We start from the raw sequence: 13761 nt of genomic DNA, 5'->3' as shown, positions 1-13761 counted from the left end.
ATAGAAAAAACCAGAAGCGTATGTACATAAGTTTATGGGTTCCATAAGTTTGTCGCTCGTTACCGAGAGCTTGTCTTGAAGTGACGTAGGTAAAACGTCATAGATTCTCGTAAAGCGACGCCTGGTCAGGCGTAGTCAAAGTCTTAGTACAGACTAAATGGGAAGATGGACTGCGAAACCGAGTGTAGTCGATTCTCGCTTGTCGTTCACTAACTATCTCCCAGTAAGTAAGTACTTAAGGAACATATCTTATAAACTTATGATATGTATAACAAAGGTTGTCTAAAGTCTCGAACGATTGCGGGATCAATTATTACTTCCTCTTTAAGAAACCATATCAACCTGGGATATACGTTTCAACGCTAATCAGATCTCACTCTTCTTGGCAAGAGAAACAGGGAACTAACGAAATATATTGCGAACGTTTGCATAATCTTATTAGGTTTTTAGTGTATTTATTTTAACTGGAGAAGTCCACTTTACACGATATCAAATTTCTAGATGAAATTGAAGATATTAAAATTTCCCCTCTTTGAGATAGAGCTATTCCATTTAGAGTTACACCGTGTAAGCACTGGGACAGTCGAAAAGTTCTTAGGACCCAAAAATATAACTATAGCGTCGATTTTCGCCCCAAATTATCCTCTCTTCGCAGGCAAGAGATGGTCAACCCTGTAAAATGTTCATGGACTTTGGTTGGTGTCTTGGTCGTTCTCTTAGAACTGACCGACCGAGTTCAGTCGCAGTAAGTACTTGAATTATATTGCAAGTCCAATAATCTTAATTAAACTTGCTAATAGTTGAGACAGAAACGAGGGAATGTTGAACAAATAATTAAGTTTGAGATTCCCTATTTACTTAGAAGGCTTTCCAGGACAACTCGAGAGACTCGATGCCACACCACTGGTGCAGTTTTTTCGCGTAATGGAAATTATTTCAGACCCTTTTGCCTTATTGTAGAGTTTCTTTCATTTCTCTCCAAACAAAGTGTTACTTCGTGATAACCGTTGAGTTTTCATCTATGTCACTCCACGAATACCTCTCGTTAACCAATTCAAAATAGTTTGTCCCTATTGAAAACTAAAGACGGCTTTTACTTCTATGCTTTTTTTAACAATGAGCGGTCAGCCTTCCTCTTTTTTCAGAACTTTACCACCGGGGTCGAATCGACAACGAATAAGTTCTGTTCGGACTTTATTATTATTAACTCTTTGAAATAGGAATCACTGCATGGACACATACACGACCTTGAAGTCGCGAACGACCGTTGTCTGTACTTGCAATAACGCTCTTTATCATATCCAGTGTTGAATTACAAGACTTCTTCGGGGCTATTCAATTACTGATATCCAAACTACAAAAAAAATAGAGTTGATGCGATTGCTTTGATAAATTTAATTTGCGACGAATGGTTCCTTGTTGATAACGTTACGAGATCTTTTTAAAAGGTCAATAATTTTTATAGGCATGCATTTGTGGTGGCACCAAACACTTTTCGATTGGGTGCAGAGGAAACCATCGCAGTCTACTCTCACTCAGGAACTCAAGATGTGACCGTTAGCTTAGCCGATTACCCTGGAAAGAGGAACACCTTCTTCACTCGGAGTATAAGGGTTGTCAATGGTGTGTTATGAGCGACATGTTTCTTTTGTGAGGCAAATGTTCTGACGTCAAAATTCCTCTGTCCAGATGTGCCCCAGACCCTCACTGTAACGGTCAAACCCGAACACATCCCAGATTTGAACATAACGGGACCTTTGGACCACCATTATGTGTATTTGATGGTCAATTCCGGTGGAAATTGGAAAGAATATAAAGTCTTGGTCACCCTCCACTCTGGCTACTTGTTTATACAAACTGATAAGCACAGGCGTGCGCACGGGTCGGGCAGGGTGGGCCCTGGCCCGACATGAAATGTTTCAAGGGGGCGCAAAAGCCGGAAAAATAAGGGCGCAAAATTTGGGTATTAGATCTGCAGACTGCAGAAACATCAGCGAAACGCCGAAAGGGAACGGAAATGTGAATAACAGAGCCACTATGAGAAATGCGATGGTCAGACGGGGGACGGGAAAATTTTGTGTTCTCTCGTATAGTCTCTTGGGGCCCGAGCCGGCCGTCCCCATCCCCTACAGGCACGTCAAACGGTGTCTGCATGACAGGTTGACTGTCATACAAAACCAGCTCTGGCATAACATGGAGGGCCAGAGACAGACTAAACTTTTTGTCAATGGTCCCTGCAGGTCTCGTGCCAGAGACCTAATTTCGCTCAGCAGATGGGATATTAGGCTGGCCACCGGTCTTTTGACCGGGCACTGTCGGCTTAATAGGCACCTCCATCTGATGGGTTTTGCCGATGACCCTCTCTGTAGGTCGTGTCAGGAGAAGGAAGAAACATCCGCTCACGTACTTTGCGAGTGCGACTGCTTCGCCTCGCTTAGACTAGAATATTTTGATTCACATACTTTGGAACCCTCGAGGGTCTCCTCTATTACGGTGGAGCGAATTCTTCGCTACGCTGCAGGTACGAGCCTATTCAAGGCCTGAATATGAGGATGCACAATATGCCTTTGGCATCGGTGCTAGGGCGCGTACCCTCCTCAACAACAATAATAATAGTCTCGGGTGTTAACCCTTACAAAAATCTTCTTTAGAACTCTTTAGAAAATTCCTTGGGAAATTTCTTTAGAAATCCTTAAGGAGTTCTTAGGGAAATTGGGGAATATTGGTCTCTTTTTCTTTGGAAAATGCTTGGGAAATAACTTTGGAATTTTCTTGGGAATTATCTTTGGAATTTTCTTGGGAAATATCTTTTTTAATTTCCTTGGGAAATAACGTTTGAATTTTCTTGGGAAATAACTTGGGAAATATAGGGAAGATTATGGGGTAAATTAATTTAGCCCTCTAGAAACGAGGATAGTTCTCACATGCAGAACCATATCCCAATGCAGGGAGTGCAGTTCTAATATGCTGAACAACACCCCTTATAGCACGGGCAGTTCTCGCATGCAGTGCAAAACTGCTTATAAAGTCAGACATATAATCTACTTAAAAACATCCGTAAACGGCAGAAAGTTTTAATCTTGTGCAATTGTATGGGTTACTAAGGGGGTTTTGGAGGCTTCAATGGCCATGCAGTAGATACAGATGTTGTTGTTAAGTTTAATCATGTATTTTTACTGAGAGTTTTTTGGGTACCAGAAACGCGTTTAACCTAATTTTATCTACAATTTTTTTTAAAAAAATATTTATTTTGGACTCTAATTACGCTCGAAATAAAGATAAAACATGTCACAAAATAATTAATTTTAGGTTAATTTTACTTTTCAAAAGCGAAAGTTTCGACTGCCAGCTTATACTCCCTGCATGTAAATCTAAACATCACGATTTTAGTTACGTGTATTTTACTTTTAATTTAATTTATCCTTTGCATAAACACCTCACGAACTATTAAAGGAAAAAACACGAAAATAGGTAAATATGATAAACCATTTCAGCAATTGCTGAGCCTTAGCTACGGGACAAGCCTTTGTGAAACGTCTTTAATTATTTAGCTATCAAGTCAATGCCTATGCAGGAAAACTTTAGCAAAACAATTTCGGTAAAATATTTTGAGATAATTATATGTAAAGCATAATTGCAAATATATCTGCTGGTCCTTTGAAATTTATCTCTAGAATTCTAAACGAATTTCATTGGAAAATTAACCCCTGACCTTCTTTGGAAATTTATCTCAAGATTTCCTTAAAAATTTCGTTGGAAAATATTCCATAGACGTTTTTTGGAAATTTATCTCAATAATTCCTATCGAATTTCTTTGGGAAATTAACCTTAGACTTTCTTTGGAAATTTATCTCAAGAATTCTTTTGGAAATTTATCTCAAGAATTCCTTAAGAATTTCGTTGAAAAATATTCCACATACGTTCTTCGGAAATTGATCTCAAGTATTCCTGAAGAATTTCGTTGGCAAATATTCCCTAGATGTTCTTTGGAAATTGATCTCAAGAGTTTCTAAAGAATTTCTTTGGAAAACAAACCCAAGACCTTCTTTGGAAATTAATCTCTAGAATTCCTAAAGAGTTTCTTTGGAAAATAAACCTTATACATTCTTTGGAAATTTACCTCTAGAATTCCTAAAGAATTCCTTTGGAAAATATTCGTTAAACCTTCTTTGGAAATTTACCTCTAGAATTCCTAAAGAGTTTCTTTGGAAAATAAACCTTATACATTCTTTGGAAATTTACCTCTAGAATTCCTAAAGAATTTCTTTGGAAAATATTCGTTATACCTTCTTTGGAAATTAATCTCTAGAATTCCTAAAGATTTTCTTTGGAAAATAAACCTTATACCTTCTTTGGAAATTTATCTCTAGAATTCCTAAAGAATTTCTTTGGAAAATAATCTCAAGACATTCTTTGGACATTTGTCTCAAGACTTCTTTAGGAAATTCCAAAGAAAGTCTTTGGGAATTGTTCCTTTAGGAAATGATCCCAAGGGCTCCATAGGGTTCCAAAGAATGGCCTTCGGAATTCTTAAGAACATTTTTGTAAGGGGGTAAGGGCGCAAAATTAACTAGGCGGCCCGACCTTACTGAAAACCCTGCGCACGCCTGTGCTGATAAGCCCATTTACACACCAAAACAAGAAGGTTGATAACACAAACGTCAAATAAAATAATTAGGCTTAACAGCTTAATCAGTATTCAATTTCAGTTAAAATAAGACTGATTAGACTTAATGAGGATATGTTGGTGGATAAGGAGCCATTCACTCTTCAGATAAGGGTATCGGTTAAAGTAACTTATTCAACAAGTTCTATTTAAAGACTTAACAATCGCATTTTAGAACCCACAAGGAACCATCGTGGACTCGAAACCCAGTAGAGATCTACAATCTTCGTACGGAATGTACAATTACTATTACGAAATACCCGGATATTATTTACTGGGTGAATGGTCAGTTACAGTTCTCTACGGCCTTAAGGTCAAACTCAACACGACAGTCAAGTTCGAAATACAGGAATATGGTAGGAATGGCTAGTCGCGTACATGGTTAATTCTATCTAACATGACATCTGCACAGTTTCACCGAAGTACCAAGTGGAAGTCAAGGGTCCTGATGTCATATTCAATGATACTGAAAAGTTCGAAGTTTCAGCCTCGGCTAAATACGTTTACGGTAAAAATGTCGAAGGAGATGCCGTTTTCAAACTGAAGGTGAAATTGGAATCTGGACATACTTTACATTTCGCCACAATTGGACCAAAAAAAGTGAAGTGTATTTTTGGTTACTCTGCGATTTGTCATGAATGTATTTATATTTTTTCAAATATCGTAGCTCTTCGAAGGTGAAGCTACTTGCCAAATCAGTACTTCGGAGATTAGAACAAACGAGAAGATTGGTTGGTTTCCCAGTATCAGTGGAGCTAGACTCTTGGTCGAAGCCATCGTTTACGAATTTTCTTCGGGCGCGAAAGAGAATGGAACGTCGGACGAAACTATCTTCTCCCCAACCCCCTATAACATAGGTTTCCAGAAGTCTTTGTCCGATTTTAGGCCTGGGATTGATGCGATTGTTCAAGTAAGTCATTAAGACTGGAATCGCAATTATTGCATATTCTCTAAAACCGATAATACCGCTAGGCACAAATTACCCATGTTCATGGCAAGCCTGCCAATAACGTTGAAGTTGAAATCACGGTATTTGACCATAACAATAACGTGGTATCGGTTAGAGAGTCAAGCGGTCGATCAAACGAAGAAGGTTTGGTCGCTTTCGTCGTAGGAACTGAAATTTCTCATAAGTACTTGAAAGTGACAGTAAGTCTGAACTTGAAAGTTCCTGGTCACTACATTCCTGAACCTTAATATTTTAAAAATAACTTTTAGGTTGAAACAGTCAAAGATAAGCGTCCCTCCAAGGGAACAATCACTCTTCATGCTTTTAAGTCTCCAATTAATGGCGCTTACATCGGCATAAGTAAAGCTAATAGACTTATGTACAAGGTATGATACTTCTATTTACATACATTCTTTGAAAAATGGTTTTTATGCTAAGCATTCTTTTAAGCAAAACATCTGACATCTGATGATTTATGATTGTGTTGTACGTCCTTCTTCTTCGTAGGTTGGAGGAACATTTACTCGCTCTACCTACACGAATCCTCCAAGCATGAACCAGCCTATTTCCTACATGGTCGTATCTAAAGGAAAAATATTAGCTTCCGGAAGTAATTGGCCTAGTAAAAGCGTTCAGAGAAGTTTAAGCTTCAAAGTGACACCCGATATGGTTCCCAGTGCACGTGTCCTGATCTTCACTGTTTACGGAAACCATCTCTTAACCGATTCTTTTAAGATTACGGTCGAGAAAGTGTGCCAACCGAACAGTTTGGTATTGGTCAAAAATAAGACTGTAGTTTCGAAGTACAGATTAAAGAATTGATTTTTCTTACTAGATAACTTTGGAAGCAGAAAACGATAGAAAACCGGGTGAAGTTGTTCATTTGAAAGTGAAAGGGAAGCCTAACACGATGGTGGGAATTCTGGCTGTGGACACCGCCGTTTACACCTTAAGAAACAAAGATAAACTGACCGGAGATAAGGTAAATCTCGCTTTAATCTTTCATTTTTCGTTTTTTATTCAACAGTTGTCATTGTAGATGTTTAACGAAATGGAGAAACATGATCTTGGATGCGGTCCAGGTGGAGGCTTGGACTCTGCCGCTGTCCTGACCAACGCTGGCGTAATAATCATCGCCGATACAGTGGCTTTGACCACCGAAAGGAAAAGTAATAATTATTATTATTAGTTATTGCAGACAAATGAAATTAATAATCGTCTCAATCAGGTTGTCTTGAAAGGAAGTTGAAGAAGAGAGAAATCAGCGAAGAAATAAGTTAATAAATGTTGTTACCCTCTTGTTTTTACGATTCTAAGATTTGTGCATTGCCTCTTTTAGCTCGTGAACATGGGCAAGGGAATGAAAAGTGCTGTAAGTTGGGAAAGTTACCTGATAAGCACAAAAGGTGGGTCAAAAGAATCGGACATCTCAAGAAGCTGTTTTAACAGAACGTGGCTAATTGCAGAACGTGTGAAGTAAGAGCTGAAATTATCCGTCGATTTGAAGAGTCTGATTTCGAAGACAAGGAAGGTTGCGCCAGCGTCTACCTCAAGTGCTGCGAGGCTATTTGTTATGTTCGTTACACGAAGTAATAACACTAAGATAAAATCAATAAGTTTATTATAGCTTAATAAACAGTCCGTAGTTAAGATTCTAATGTTTACAAAGGAAGCCCGTACATGAAGTGATCAATATCTCTTTAGCTACCTCTACATGTCAACTCGTATTCTGACGTCATCTATTTTATCTCAGAGCTCCCCCTTACGGTTGGGTCAAGGCTAACTGTCTTATATTTGTTCTGGGCCTGACATAAGCATTCTATTATTATTTTACCGTACATGACAATACCTCCCTTTTTTTTTTTTTTAATTACATTGTTTAACTCTAGGGCATAATTCGTTACGAGAAAAAAAAGAACTGATTCGTTTGATCTTACTATACAGGAATTACTAAGATTTTAAGTTCATAGACCTTATTAAGATATTGTTAATACTTGAGTTCGTTAATGTTCATTTAACTTATGTGTAAAATAATATAGGTTCCCTAGAGTTCATTAGTCACAATATCGACTTGGGCGTTTCTTCTTTCGTTGGGGTCTCGGATGAGTGGTGACAATAGGGGGCTGTTCAGATACTGGTGCGGTGGACTCTAGGCAGGTTTGGGCTGTGCGAGGATGTCCATGGTCAATTGGGGTAGTAGCCGCTGCTGTCGCTTGTGGAGCAGTCGTTTGGTTTAGCTCATTGGAAGATGGATCATGAATGGTCTCAGGTGTCCCGTGGGATGTTTCGTCGGATGCCTGACGGTCCTTGGTCGCTGTCTGGTTTGGGATAGCATTGGGAGCTGGATCAGGGACAGCTTCCGGTGTTCGACGAGATGTTTCAGCTGGTAGATGGTGATTTTCAGCAAGAGGTGATGGTTGATTTATTGACCCCCATAAAAGAAATTCGTTGTGATCATCGTCTACTGGCTTGGGTTTTGATACATGATCAGAGTGCGGGCGTTGTCGTATCTGATTCTTATGGCGCCGTAATAATCCATACTCTGTGTCGATTAGAAACATTGTGTGTCCAATGTGCCTGATGATGGTACCGTTTAGCCATTTGTTTCCTTTGCCATAATTACGCACGTAGACTGGGTCTTGTGGTTTAAATTTATTCTTGTTATGTACTGCAGTCGTATTCGCAGATGTCATCAGGAATTTTGGATGGCAGAGATCCAAACTTGATACTATTTGCCGACCAAGCATTAGCTCAGCTGGCGACTTTCCTGACTCTGTGGGAGTTCGACGATATTGTAGCAAAATGTGTGCTATGCGTGTTTCGAGCGAATCCACTTGTTGCTTGAAATTCAGTTCTTGATGTGATATTTTCCGTAAATGATCTTTAACCGTGCGTACGGCCCTCTCAGCTAATCCGTTTGACGCCGGGTGGTATGGGGCTGAGGTAACATGACGAATTCCATATCGCAAAGCGAAGGCTTCAAATTCGGCACTAGCGAAACAAGGTCCGTTGTCGGATACAAGAGTTGGCATTATTCCATAACGTGCTACTATGTCTCGTAAATGTGACAACACTGTCTGAGTCGTTTGTGATTTGGTGACAAATACTTCTAGCCATTTGGTATGACTGTCGATGAAAATGAGAAGGTATTTGTTTTCGATCGGGCCGGCGAAATCGACGTGGACACGGCTCCAAGGTGTATTGGTGGGAGGCCATGGTGTGTATGTTCTGGGTGGTAATGATGCGTGCTCTTGACATGCCGTACAGTGTTGGGATGTCTTCTCTATGTCAGTATCTATTCCTGGCCACCAGATGCAAGAACGTGCATTTGCCTTCATTCGGACAGTACCCATGTGCGAACGATGTAGCTCTCTGAGCATTGGTTCCCGATGCATGGTTGGTACAATGACGCGATTAGACATTAAGTAGATTCCGTTGAAATTGGATATGTCGGTTCTTCTGCGGTAATACGGTTGCAGCTCCTTTGGGATGGTATGTTTCGCAGGCCATCCATTTTTGAGGAAGACTCCAAGAGAGCGCAACGTGTCGTCTTGACGAGTTGCTTCATCGAGCTGACGCGCCGTTATAGGTGTATTGTCCGTGACGCTTCGTACTGCGAAAACGTATTCTGCCGGTACAGGCGTCGTTGTGGTTAGCGTGGGTAGCGGTAAGCGACTTAGAGCGTCGGCGTTGGCATTCGCCGATCCCTTCCGGAACTTTAAGGTGTAGGAATACGCGGCCAAAATCAGTGACCAGCGTTGCAGACGTGCCGCAGCCATTTGTGGTACAGGTTTGTGAGCCGCTAACAAGGTGACTAACGGTTGATGGTCAGTATAAAGCGTAAAATGAGTGCCATACAGATAGTCTTTAAATTTCTTGACGGCAAAAATGATTGCTAAGGCTTCTTTATCCAATTGAGAATAATTTTTTTCTGCGGACGTTAGGCTTCTTGAGGCGAAAGAAATAGGTTTTTCTTGTCCGTCAATGTGGTGGGATAAAACTGCCCCGATTCCAAACGGCGATGCGTCACAGGCCAGGGATATTTCTCGTGATGGATCGTAGTGGGCAAGGATGTTCGATGATTTGAAAGCGTCCTTAGCCGCCTGAAAAGCTTCCTGGTGCTTGTAGTCCCATGCCCAAGCAATATTTTTGTGTAGTAGTCCATAAAGAGGTGCAAGCCTTGTTGCATTATCCGGGAGAAAGTGTGCATAGTAATTAATGAGACCCAAAAATGAGCGTAGGGTTTCAATATTTGTAGGTGCAGGTGCGTTCATTATGGCTTGAATTTTGGCTTCCTGCGGATGTATGCCGTTTTCGTCCAATCTGTGTCCCAAGAATTCTATGGATTTCTGCATGAAGCTACATTTCTCCCTTTTAAGCTTTAATCCGTGTGCCTCTAGTTTGGTAAGAACTGCGTCAAGAATCCTCAGATGATTTTCATGTGAGGAGCCTCCCACCAAGGTGTCGTCTTGGAACGGAGTAACGTTTTTAACATCCGAAAGAATCATTTCCATTATGCGTTGAAATATTGCTGAGGCTGACGCGACTCCAAATGGTAATCGGTTGAATTGGTACAACCCCAGTGGTGTGTTGATTACGGTGTACTTTTTCGAATCCTCTTCCAGTTCTATTTGGTTGTAGGCTTCGCGTAAGTCGAGTTTGGAGAATAGTCGGCAACCAGCGAGTTTTGTAAAGATGTCCTCGGAACGCGGTAATGGATACTTGTCTATATTTAGTTGAGGATTCAGAGTGGATTTGTAGTCAGCGCACACTCTTAGTCCTCCATGGGGCTTCTGAACGATGACAATTGGAGATGCAAAATCCGAATAGGGAAGCTTGGTAATGATTCCTTCCCTTTCCATACGGCGTAGTTCGGTCGCTACAGCTTCTTGTCTAGCGTACGGGATTGTGCGTGCTTTACAGAAGACGGGCTTGACATGATCTTTTACATACAACCTTGCCTTTATGCCGTGTAACTTTCCAAGTCCTGGTGTAAAGAGTGCAGAGTGTTTCTCCAATAACTCTTTAAGCTGCTGGTCTCCTTGTGTTGCAACTTGATTCACTTCGGCAGTGTTGCTTTGGTGAGCTTTAAACGAAGGTAGAATGTCCAGGACTGAGTAGAGCCATTTACGACCACACAAATTTGGTTTTGTGCTCCGTACGACTAGTAATGGCAGTTGAGCCTGACGACCTCGAAAAACAACAGAGACTACGGCGTGACCAACTACCTGGATGGTGTTTCCCGTGTATGATTCCAACTTGCCCGGAAATTGCGTTATTTCGGATACGGAAGAGAGTGTTCGAAAATCCTGCTCCTTAATCATGGTGAATCCGGATCCATTATCAATTTCAAAGGCAATTGGTGTGTTGTTGACTTCGAGCGTGACTGAATCGGGCGGTGGAATACTTTCGTCAATGTTTGATGGGTTTACGACGCTGTGGTCTCGGTCAGTCCTCAAAACGTCATCCACATGGTACACGTCTGGTAGATATTCGTTAAGAGGGGCAGCGTCCAGTGGTGCCAAGGAGGTGTCATTGATATGATGAGAACGATATGGTCTCCGCTGTTGTACTCTTGTGGAATGTGGATCAGGTGGGTTGAGGCATGCTTTTGCAATGTGCCCTTTTCGTTGGCATTTTAAACACGTGGATTGAAGGCAAGGACAGTCGGGACCCTTATGTCCTTCCGCAGCGCAGCGAAGACAACGTGTAAGATCTGGTTTGATCTTTGGTCGAACGCGGCTGTCTAAATGTGTAGACTGGTGACGCTTAGTTGAAGGTTTCTTGTGTCTTCCTGGCTTGCCATGCGATGGAGGTTTTCCAATGACTTGATGGACCTCGGATGTTAATTCTCGTGTGGGTTCCGTCGTTTTCATTTCTCCAAGGCTTGTTTTAGCGCTTTCCATGGAGATCAAAATTGCCGTGGCTCTAGCTAGCGTAATGGACTTCTTTTCTTCTTCTTCTGCGATGAGTCTTTGTTGCATAGTATCATTGTTGATACCGAAGATGAGTTTGTCAACTATCATCTCATCGCGATTCTGGAAGGCACAATGTTCCGTGAGGGCTTGTAATGCAGCGATGAATGTTCCAACTGACTCTCCGTTTAAGCGAGTACGGCGATAAAAGCGAAGTCGGGCGATGCAACGCAAGGGCGTTGGGTCAAAATGCGTGGTGAGAGCCGCGACTAATTCGTCATAGGTTTTAGACGCGACGGTCGCTGGACGAATACGATCGCGTAAAAGACTATATGTGTCCGGGCTAAGAACAGTTTGTAATATCGCGCGTTTAATGTTGGCGTCAGTAATATCGTTCGCGAGGAAATAAGCGTTTAGTCGCTCCGAATACTGCGACCACTGTTCAGTTCTATTGTCAAAAATGTTTAAATTACCGTAAGTCGTCATTTTGCAGTAGGCGTGAGAAAACGTGACTTGATATTTTTCACTATAATTTCAGCGCGTATACACAGGCGTGCGCACGGGTCGGGCAGGGTGGGCCCTGGCCCGACATGAAATGTTTCAAGGGGGCGCAAAAGCCGGAAAAATAAGGGCGCAAAATTTGGGTATTAGATCTGCAGACTGCAGAAACATCAGCGAAACGCCGAAAGGGAACGGAAATGTGAATAACAGAGCCACTATGAGAAATGCGATGGTCAGACGGGGGACGGGAAAATTTTGTGTTCTCTCGTATAGTCTCTTGGGGCCCGAGCCGGCCGTCCCCATCCCCTACAGGCACGTCAAACGGTGTCTGCATGACAGGTTGACTGTCATACAAAACCAGCTCTGGCATAACATGGAGGGCCAGAGACAGACTAAACTTTTTGTCAATGGTCCCTGCAGGTCTCGTGCCAGAGACCTAATTTCGCTCAGCAGATGGGATATTAGGCTGGCCACCGGTCTTTTGACCGGGCACTGTCGGCTTAATAGGCACCTCCATCTGATGGGTTTTGCCGATGACCCTCTCTGTAGGTCGTGTCAGGAGAAGGAAGAAACATCCGCTCACGTACTTTGCGAGTGCGACTGCTTCGCCTCGCTTAGACTAGAATATTTTGATTCACATACTTTGGAACCCTCGAGGGTCTCCTCTATTACGGTGGAGCGAATTCTTCGCTACGCTGCAGGTACGAGCCTATTCAAGGCCTGAATATGAGGATGCACAATATGCCTTTGGCATCGGTGCTAGGGCGCGTACCCTCCTCAACAACAATAATAATAGTCTCGGGTGTTAACCCTTACAAAAATCTTCTTTAGAACTCTTTAGAAAATTCCTTGGGAAATTTCTTTAGAAATCCTTAAGGAGTTCTTAGGGAAATTGGGGAATATTGGTCTCTTTTTCTTTGGAAAATGCTTGGGAAATAACTTTGGAATTTTCTTGGGAATTATCTTTGGAATTTTCTTGGGAAATATCTTTTTTAATTTCCTTGGGAAATAACGTTTGAATTTTCTTGGGAAATAACTTGGGAAATATAGGGAAGATTATGGGGTAAATTAATTTAGCCCTCTAGAAACGAGGATAGTTCTCACATGCAGAACCATATCCCAATGCAGGGAGTGCAGTTCTAATATGCTGAACAACACCCCTTATAGCACGGGCAGTTCTCGCATGCAGTGCAAAACTGCTTATAAAGTCAGACATATAATCTACTTAAAAACATCCGTAAACGGCAGAAAGTTTTAATCTTGTGCAATTGTATGGGTTACTAAGGGGGTTTTGGAGGCTTCAATGGCCATGCAGTAGATACAGATGTTGTTGTTAAGTTTAATCATGTATTTTTACTGAGAGTTTTTTGGGTACCAGAAACGCGTTTAACCTAATTTTATCTACAATTTTTTTTAAAAAAATATTTATTTTGGACTCTAATTACGCTCGAAATAAAGATAAAACATGTCACAAAATAATTAATTTTAGGTTAATTTTACTTTTCAAAAGCGAAAGTTTCGACTGCCAGCTTATACTCCCTGCATGTAAATCTAAACATCACGATTTTAGTTACGTGTATTTTACTTTTAATTTAATTTATCCTTTGCATAAACACCTCACGAACTATTAAAGGAAAAAACACGAAAATAGGTAAATATGATAAACCATTTCAGCAATTGCTGAGCCTTAGCTACGGGACAAGCCTTTGTGAAACGTCTTTAATTATTTA

The 13761-nt window shown here is 41.3% G+C and overlaps 1 protein-coding gene across 1 annotated transcript; it reads left to right on the top strand.

Annotated features, from left to right (window-relative positions):
• Positions 1-230: 230 nt before the first annotated feature.
• Positions 231-7373, top strand: LOC149717406 (A.superbus venom factor 1-like). The gene is made up of 16 exons (XM_089838808.1): positions 231-745; positions 1466-1623; positions 1690-1866; positions 4622-4645; positions 4710-4780; positions 4842-5022; positions 5079-5266; positions 5334-5576; positions 5639-5815; positions 5885-6001; positions 6123-6386; positions 6451-6597; positions 6655-6784; positions 6844-6891; positions 6955-7021; positions 7082-7373. Exons 1-16 carry the CDS (start codon positions 663-665, stop codon positions 7206-7208), a joined length of 2202 nt encoding a protein of 733 aa, XP_089694934.1. The 5' UTR covers positions 231-662; the 3' UTR covers positions 7209-7373.
• Positions 7374-13761: the final 6388 nt, after the last annotated feature.

The sequence above is a fragment of the Phalangium opilio genome, unplaced genomic scaffold, assembly GCF_054372755.1.
Source record: "Phalangium opilio isolate 3A_F unplaced genomic scaffold, DU_Popi_V2 ptg000003l_1, whole genome shotgun sequence".
NCBI classification, from domain to species: domain Eukaryota; kingdom Metazoa; phylum Arthropoda; class Arachnida; order Opiliones; family Phalangiidae; genus Phalangium; species Phalangium opilio.
The sequence above is the reverse complement of the archived record's forward strand: the minus strand, read 5'-3'. Positions and strand labels throughout refer to the sequence as shown.

Coding starts and splice junctions, on each gene's coding strand:
- LOC149717406 (XM_089838808.1), top strand. CDS start 663: ATGGTCAACCCTGTAAAATGTTCATGGACTTTGGTTGGTGTCTTGGTC. Junction 6,387..6,450: donor TGTGCCAACCGAACAGTTTG/GTATTGGTCAAA, acceptor TTTTCTTACTAG/ATAACTTTGGAAGCAGAAAA. Junction 7,022..7,081: donor TTACCTGATAAGCACAAAAG/GTGGGTCAAAAG, acceptor GGCTAATTGCAG/AACGTGTGAAGTAAGAGCTG.